Source organism: Primulina eburnea, chromosome 14 (assembly GCF_022965805.1).
Source record: "Primulina eburnea isolate SZY01 chromosome 14, ASM2296580v1, whole genome shotgun sequence".
In the NCBI taxonomy this organism is placed as follows: Eukaryota; Viridiplantae; Streptophyta; class Magnoliopsida; order Lamiales; family Gesneriaceae; genus Primulina; species Primulina eburnea.
Window position 1 is genome coordinate 22150569 of NC_133114.1, and position 9154 is coordinate 22159722.

Sequence of the window (9154 nt, forward strand, 5' to 3'; positions counted from 1 at the left end):
CGATTCTAAATGATCAAGCGCTAAAATTCTTTTTTGCATAGTCCAAGTTTCGTCAATCCAATGATATGTACAACAAGATATGATTCATATTTTAAATTAGTCAGAATATCAGTTGTCAAAATAACTCTACAAGAAATATTTGAAAGATGCGATTTTAGTGTTTCTTTATATTCTTTGTAAATATCAAAACAATATTTCTTAAGTGTATGCCTAAAAATATTGTGAAAACCAGGTTGAATAGTACAAGTAACGGGCCGGTTCCGGGTCGGTTCCGGGTTTTGTTTAAAGAATATAAAATTACGATGGTCTCAAATACCTCGATGCCGCAAAAGATTTAGTTCATGAGTTTCATTTCAACACATCAATGTTATTCCTAAGAAAAATTAATACTACCGTTATGTTTTTCTTCTTTAAAACAAAAACTTGCGTAAGACGGTCACACGACTCGTATTTTTTGAGACGGATCTCTTGTTTGGATCATTCATGAAAAATTATTACTTTTTATGCTAAGAGTATTACTTTTTATTGTGAATATCGGTAGAGTTGATCCATCTCACAGATTAAGATTCGTGAGATCGTATCAAAAAGGACCTACTCCTTTTTTAAAATAACTTTTGGCTGTTTTACGATTTCCAATTTGCCATTACACTTAGATGTGTTTGCAATCACTAAAAGATTGATTATTCGTTTTCACTTAAAAAAGTTAGTTGGTTCTTAACTTTGGATTTTGTTTTCATTTATGTTTCTATTCAATTTTTAATTAAAATCTCAAAGTTAAGTAGTGCTTGCAATCACTAAAAACAAGTGATTACTGGATTTTGACTTAAGAAATAAGTTTTGTGTGTTTCTTAAACACTTATTTTATATTGACTTTTATTTAATTTAATTGAAATTCAAAAGTCTGAGAAGACAATTTTTATTAATCAGTATTTGGAAAAAAATAAAATAATTATTTTAAAGTGCAAAATTAAATATGTGTTAAAAATACGTATTAGAAAATATCGATATTATAGACGAAATTAAAATACATATGAGAATTGAATAACAACCAGAGTTGAAATAATCAGACGGGAAAACCACCGCCCCACCTTCCCTGTAGCTAGCCAGGGAGTCTAACTTTCAGTCCGTAAAGAAGTCAAGCTCCTCCCTTGGTGGTGCTCTTGTGCGTGATCTATAGCGCGCTTCTTCTTCAATCTTTCTTCTTGCCATTTTCTTGTTCCTCTAAGTGAGTAGAGCTCGATTCCAGCTATATTTAAGTTCCTAGGAGTTTGATAAAAGGTATCCCCAAGTCTAGGGGTTGTTCAATTTTCGGTTCAATGGTGGATATATATTGTATTGCTGGTTGTAGCTTTAGGAATTTGGCGACCATGAGGTAAATTCGGAAATTTCGGTTTAAGTTACAATTTTACTCTCTCTTTAAAATTGAATCCTAAAAATATTTTATGTTAGAATCTCGAGTTAATGTTCCATAAAAGTTATAGAGATGTGTTTTTATCTTCGAAATGACAGCAAAATAGTTTAACTTGATCGAGAATCGAAACTGATGATACCAACTTTTCCCTGGGTCCAGTCTGGTGAGCTTGAACTTCAGATCAACAACTTTTGAACCGGAGCGGATGGAGAACCACCGGTTTGTACAGATTAAGGGGTACTGGAAGGTGTCGAAAATTTTCCCGACACGGCCACTTCGACCTCTTGATCGGATTTAGGAACGGGTAAAATGAGAAGATTTGATAGGTAGTAGTGGATATATCTCTCTAAATGGGCGGGAGCCGAACCATTGGCTAAAATCACGGAAGGAGAGATATATCCACTACTATCTATCGAATCTTCTCATTTTCTCCGTTCTTAAATCCAATCAAGAGGTCGAAGTGGCCGTGTCGGGAAAATTTTCGACACCTTCCAGTACCCCTTAATCTGTACAAACCGGTGGTTCTCCATCTGCTCCGGTTCAAAAGTTGTTGATCTGAAGTTCAAGCTCACCAGACCGGACCCAGGGAATAGTTGGTATCATCAATTGTCGCCGTCTGTGGGGAATTTTTGAAAAAGAGATAAGATGGCAAGTACCAGGAGTCGATTGGGAGAGGATAATCAACCAACGTCCAACATGGCCGAGCTCGTCCGGCTGATCACAACAACTGTCGAACAAGTTTTGGCCCAAACACCAGACAACAATCCTCCTCCAGGAGAGGATCTTGAACCTCAGAGACAAGAGATACAAAGATTAAGGGAGGAGATGGAACGTCTTAGAGAAGAGAGGAACGCACCCCCTCCTCCACCCCTTCTGGCTCGAGGGATCCCTTTCTCGGCCGAAATATTGGCTGCCGAATTACCTCAAAATTTCAGATTCCCTAACGTCGGAGAATACGACGGCTCGGGGGATCCTGAAGAGCATCTATCTCGGTTTGAGAACGCGGCATTACTGCACCAATACTCAGACCCGATCAAGTGTAGGGTCTTCTTAACCACTTTGGTCAGGTCATCCCAACAGTGGTTCAATTTGCTTAGGCCAGGGACCATCAAAACTTTTCAAGATTTCGGAAGAGCTTTTCTCCACCAGTTTGCAAGCAGCAAGAAACACCCCTTGACGGCTCTGAGTTTATTCAATGTTAAACAACAAGAACAAGAGAGCTTACGAAATTTTGTTAAGAGGTTCAACAAGATGGTCATCGATGTTCCCTCGGCTACCCCGGATATACTGATTAGTGCCTTTACACAAGGGCTAAGAGGTGGTGATTTCTTCAAGTCGTTAGTAAAAAAGCCCCCGGCTACTTTTGAAGAACTCTTGGCGAGGGCAGATAAGTATATGAACAAGGAAGAAGTACAAATGGCTAGGAGGAGTGAACCAAAGGCCTCGGCCAAGGCTACTCTAGACGTCCGATCCACCGACCTCGCGCCGAGGGTCGGACGTTTCGAACCACCCACGTTGCTTGGGCAATTCGCCGCTTACACACCTTTGAAAGTCAACAAAGCCCGAGCATTGGAACTGTGTGATGAACGACAACTCATTCGAAGACCTCGGAGTAGTGACAGAGGACCTCGTAACCCCAGGTCAGAAAAGTATTGCGGATTTCACAAGGATTATGGTCATACTACCGATGAATGTCATCATTTGAATCAAGAAATAGAACGGATCATCCAGAGAGATCCAGAAATGAAAGCGATTCTAGCCAGTCCAGGTGGTGGGCACCGACCCCCTAAGAGAACTCGGGAGGAAATTCATCTTGAAAGGAGAAGGAGCCGAATCAAAGGGAAAACTTTCCAAATACTAACCCAAATATGCAAAGGACAGAGCCTCGGGAACAACCACCCCCGTGAGGGGTAATTAATATGATATCGGGCGGGCCTACAGACTGAGACTCCAATCGAGCCAGGAAAGCTAGCAGCAGAAGATTGGAGAACATGGAGATTAGCAACACCAGAGCACGCTCAGGACCAGTGATCACTTTTGGACCCGAGGACATGAAGGGGGTGGCCGACCCACATAATGATGCATTGGTTATCCGAGCTATGATCGCCAATTACGAAGTTGCTCGTATCTTTGTGGACTCCGGAAGTTCTGTCAACGTTCTGTTTAAAGAAGCAATGGATCAGATGGACTTGGGCGAATACACGGTAGAGCCTATCTCCACAGCTTTGTTTGGATTCACGGGACACGCAATACACCCCCTTGGAGTCGTCAATCTCCCTCTCTCTTTGGGAAGTGGGGATACCAGAAAAACCCTAATTATCAACTTTGTGATAGTTGATGCCCCGTCATCATACAATGTTATTATGGGAAGACCAGCCATGGCCGCCTTCATGGCAATTGCCTCGGCACTGCACCAGAAAATCAAGTTCCCTGTCGGAGAAGCGGTAGGAGAGGTTAAGGGAGATCAGAAGACTTCTCGAAAATGTTATGTGGAAGAAGTAAGGGTTGAACAGAAATCGGTTAAAATTGAGCATCCAAGCCGACCTGAGTCCAGGAGACTCGATCAACTACATCTAATCGAAGAAGCAGGGGAGGTTATTTCGGAAGACGTGTGTGAAGAGCTTATCCTAAATCCCCCATCCGGAGGCGTGAGGATAGCTCGGACCTTGGAAGAGCCCTTGAAAGAGAAATTGGTCCAGTGTCTGAAGAAAAATAAAGATGTATTTGCTTGGTGTCCGTCCAATAAAGATGTATTGGTATTGGTTCCTAAGTCGGCTGGAAAATGGCGGATGTGTATGGACTTCCGCGACTTAAACCGAGCATGTCCTAAAGACTGTTATCCTCTCCCGAGGATAGATCAATTGGTCGATTCCACGGCAGGGCACGAGCTCCTTTGTTTCCTCGATGCATATCAAGGATATCACCAAATTCCCTTGGCGGAAAAGGACAGAAGCAAGGTCAGTTTTATCACCTCCGAGGGGACATTTTGTTATGTAGTAATGCCATTTGGGTTAAAGAATGCTGGCGCTACCTATCAGAGGCTTATGGATAAGGTCTTCAAAAAGCAGATTGGGAGGAACGTTGAAGTCTATGTGGATGATATATTGATCAAGTCCAAGGTCGTCGACCAGTTTGTGATGGATCTGGATGAGACTTTTCATACTCTGCGGGAATACAGGTTGAAGCTGAACCCAAGCAAGTGTGTGTCCGGGGTTCAGACGGGGAAGTTTTTGGGATACATGGTGACTCGCAGAGGCATTGAGGCTAATCCAGAAAAAGTGCAAGCACTATCCTCTATGGATTCTCCTCGAAACATCTAAGAAGTGCAGCGATTGACGGGAAGGATCGCCGCTCTAGCCCGATTCATATCTCGATCCGCACATCGAAGTTTCCCATTCTTTAAGGTACTTCGGAAAACTAAAAATTTTGAATGGAATGATCAAAGTGAGAAAGCATTGCATGAGCTGCAAACTTATCTTAGGGAACTCCCTATCCTGAACAAACCCGTCCTTGGAGAGGAGCTCTTCGTGTACTTGGCAGTCACTCCTCAGGCTGCAAGTTCGGTTTTAGTCAGAAGAGATGATGCAGTTCATCAACTAGTCTATTTTGTGAGTCACGCTTTAAAGGGAGCAGAGCTCAATTATGCTACTCAGGAAAAGTTGTCCTTGGCCCTCGTCATCATGGCCAGAAAATTGAGGCCTTATTTCTTATCACATCCTATCACTGTCCTCACTAACAGCGTCTTGGGGAAAATTGGCTCACATCCAGATACCTCAGGAAGATTGATTAAGTGGGTCACCGAGCTCAGTGAATACGTTATCAAGTTCGAGCCCAGAACTGCTATTAAAGCCCAGGCTTTAGCTAACTTTCTGGCGGAGACTGTTCAAGTAGCGGAGGAAGAACAATGGAAGATCTTCGTGGATGGTTCTTCCTGTCGAACAGGAAGTGAGGTAGGAATCGTAATGATATCCCCTTGGGGGGAAGAGACCAAGGTTGCGGTAAGGCTGAACTTCCGATCCTCCAATAACGAGGCCGAATACGAAGCACTTTTGGTCGGGCTAAGGGCTGCTCGAAGCATGGGTGTTACTCGAGCCGTCCTATATTCTGATTCTCAATTGGTAATACAGCAAAGTAAGGGTAAGTTCGAGGTGAAAAATGAGAAAATGGTCAGATACGCACCAGCTTTTGAAAAAGCTAAGGAGGACTTCTCAGAGTTAATCATGAAACAAATCTCTCGAGCTGAGAACGAAGCAGCAAATAGGTTGGTCAAAATGGCCAGTTCTCTAGATCACCCCCCGGAACCAGAGCTAGTCGGACAAGAGTTTGTCTCGCAAATTGATCATCTCCTAGTTGAGAAAGTAGATATGTTGGAAGAAGATTGGAGATACGAGATTCAGCAATACTTATGTCATGGGAAAGTCCTGGCTAAATCAAAAAGAGCTCGAGAAGTCAAGAGGAGGGCACTTCGCTTCTCGCTCCTGGATACTGTATAAGAGATCTTTTTCTAGACCTCTCTTGAAGTGTTTGGGTCCAGAAGAAGCTGGTTACGTCCTTCGAGAAATCCATGAAGGGTGTTGCGGTAATCATCTAGGGAGTGTAGCTTTGGCTCGGAAGGCTTTGATGGCAGGTTTCTTCTGGCCAACCATGAAAAAAGATGCACTAATGATGGTAAGATCCTGTTATAATTGTAAAAAGCATGCTAATTTACAATGGCAACCAGCCGAAATTATGAGGTCCGTTGTCTTCCCTTGCCCTTTCTATCAATGGGGCATAGACATTGTGGGACCATTTCCCATAAGCACAGGTCAAAGGAAATTCTTATTAGTAGCAGTAGATTATTTCTCTAAATGGGCGGAAGCCGAACCATTGGCTAAAATCACGGAAGGAGAGATATATCCACTACTACCTATCGAATCTTCTCATTTTCTCTGTTCCTATATCCGATCAAGAGGTCGAAGTGGCCGTGTCGGGAAAATTTTCGACACCTTCCAGTACCCCTTAATCTGTACAAACCGGTGGTTCTCCATCCTCTCCGGTTCAAAAGTTGTTGATCTGAAGTTCAAGCTCACCAGACCGGACCCAGGGAAAAGTTGGTATCATCAGAAACAGTTAGGAATATTTTACCGAAACTTTCATAGTTACCGAAACTCAAGTCAGTGTGTTCAATTAAATTTTGTGAACAAAGGAATGAGAATTTGAATCTGGTCCCAATCAAGTTATATTTTATTTCCAATCGGCGGAACTTGATTTGACTAAAAAATGAGTTATATACAAATTTTATGCTATTATGTACCGAACGTGAAATATGACTCAGAACCTGCTCCGCGTGGTTTTTGTTTTCATGTGTATGAGCTTGTTAAGATAATCGAATCTCAATTTGATGTCTTCTGATGTAATATGAGAAATTGAGTTAGGATTGCAGCTATTTATGGTAAGTACATTTTTGGTTAAGTATGAGATTTGTTATGACCAATAAACTAAGCCTAGGTACAATATGAAAATGGTAAACTTGTATATGGCTAAGAGTTGAGCTTCTAAAGTATTTATTTTGAAATGAGTAATTATTTGATAGAAATAAATTATTTCTTACAGGTTTGGATAACCAGGAAGCATAAAAAACTTCATAAATTAACGTGGTAATTAAAATTGACGAAGAAGGTACGAATTGACCATTTCGGTTACGATGTCTACAACGACAAGTAATTTAGCTGATGTGTATTGACTACTTTTATGTAAATAATGTAATCATGTGCTCTTTGTGATATTGAAATGCATTTTATGATTATTCCTCATTTATTAAAATAAAAAAATGTTTTTTGATAAATTGAAATAGTCTATTAATTATATGCATGGTTGAGCACCGGTTAATATTAAGTCATAACACCGTTGTTTACATGATTTTATTTTATCATTGGATGAGATATTTACACATAAGAGCTCAGGGCGTGTTAGCATCACAATTCTGATGACTAGCAGAAGGGTCAAGTATTTCAGCAGAGTGACACCTCCGATGCAGATGTGCAAGGCCGTGGGATTACATGACATGTCACACCCTCGACACATGTGGACACTATTGTTTTTCATGGATTCATTGGTTCAGATTGATACTCAAGATTCTTTGGTACCCTACATGCATTTCATTACAATGGTTATCTACATGTCATTTATATATGTTTTAATTTATTAGATCTTCGTACTTAGGTTTGACCCTGTCTCTCAGGGTTGCTGTGGGTTGTCCTGTGATTCCATAGCAGGTTATATAGGTTGTCCTGATGCAGTTGGCAGAGTGTTTTCAAGTGGATCCCAGTGAATTGATTCGTGTTGAGTTTGGAGTTCCTAAATATTTATACTGCATATTGAATAATTTCCTGAAAGATGCCCCATGTATTTTATTTTGATACACTTGATTGATGGATTTTATTTGTTGTGATCAATCCTAGCCGGGTCTTCATGTGATTGGCGTTGTTTTGATTTATTGGACTCTATTTTTGAGTATAAACAAGTTGTTGTGTTTTTTGTTTTTTTCGGTCTGTCATATTTACGGGTAGATAATGACGAAATTTTTGTAAGATCAAATGGAAATTTTTATTCGTTTTTATTGTTTACATTAAACATGGTCGAATTAGAGTTTAAGACACTCAATTCTAGACAAAATAAAATGATTGGGTGTTTGATTGACTACTTGCTCTTATTTGATTTATTTGCTATATTTATTTGACTTAGTTGATTTATGGCTGGTAGTTAAGTAAGTTGACACTTGGTTATCATTTCGTGGTAGGCTAAGTTATATATCCTTGAACTTTTCAATGCTTATTTATTATTGTGCATGTGAATTAAATCATTGTGCCTAGCAGAAGAATGACACCTGGAGGAAGAGGCGGAAAGAGGAAAGAATTTATGCAAGATTCTGAAGCACATAATGTAGGAGTAATTTATGGTATTGGCAGAGGTAGACGTGGCTGTCCTAGAGGAAAGACAACTCAAATTTTGAACAGAGAGGTAGAACTGAAAAGGATCCACCAACCAGTCCAGAAAGACATGTAGCAAAAAATGTGGATGTTGCTCAAGAGGTTCAATAGTTGCCTCAAAGAATGAGTGAAATGGATAGTGATTGCTCAATTCCAAGATATTCGTCTCCCAAAGTTCTTTGGGAATGAAAGTGGTGACAAGGATACATCGTGGTTGAAAAGAATGAACAATTTATTTAATATAGTGCAGTATACACCAGAGTTGAAACTTGAGTTAGCTGTTTACCAAAGCAAGGATTGATTGAACTTTTCTTGCATTATAAATTCACCGATAAAATTAATTTTTTAAGTTCAAATTAGTCGCAAGTGCCTGATTTAAGTTATATTATGGTGTACAAAATATGAGTATTGTTCCAACATATATTTCTTAGACAAATTTATCATAAGTACAATTCTTTAGTTAATTAAAACGACAAATGGATTAATTAGTCATCCAAATTAAATCTGTTATAAAAAAATACCGAGCACAATATAAATTAAATGATTAAATAAACAATTGTTAAGATCTCAGTTCATCTACCTTTGAATCTCTTATAATGATTGAATCTTAATTCGTATGTCATGCTTTCGATGAGATTCCATAATTTATCAAAATAATATGTCAATTTATATTAATCTAATTAACATAATACAATATCTAAGTTTCCTTGTGTAATTTAATAATTGTATCGTATTAACGAATTGTGAGATCCTCGAACTTTCGATCTATTGGACT

General features: G+C 39.7%; 1 protein-coding gene across 1 annotated transcript; it reads left to right on the top strand.

The window, feature by feature from the left end:
- Nucleotides 1–3402: 3402 nt before the first annotated feature.
- On the top strand, nucleotides 3403–5904 carry LOC140811260 (uncharacterized). Its single transcript, XM_073169128.1, has 2 exons — nucleotides 3403–4689; nucleotides 4816–5904. Exons 1-2 carry the CDS (start codon nucleotides 3403–3405, stop codon nucleotides 5902–5904), a joined length of 2376 nt encoding a protein of 791 aa, XP_073025229.1.
- The last annotated feature ends 3250 nt before the right edge of the window (nucleotides 5905–9154 follow it).

Coding starts and splice junctions, on each gene's coding strand:
- LOC140811260 (XM_073169128.1), top strand. CDS start 3,403: ATGGAGATTAGCAACACCAGAGCACGCTCAGGACCAGTGATCACTTTT. Junction 4,690..4,815: donor TTGAGGCTAATCCAGAAAAA/GTGCAAGCACTA, acceptor CCATTCTTTAAG/GTACTTCGGAAAACTAAAAA.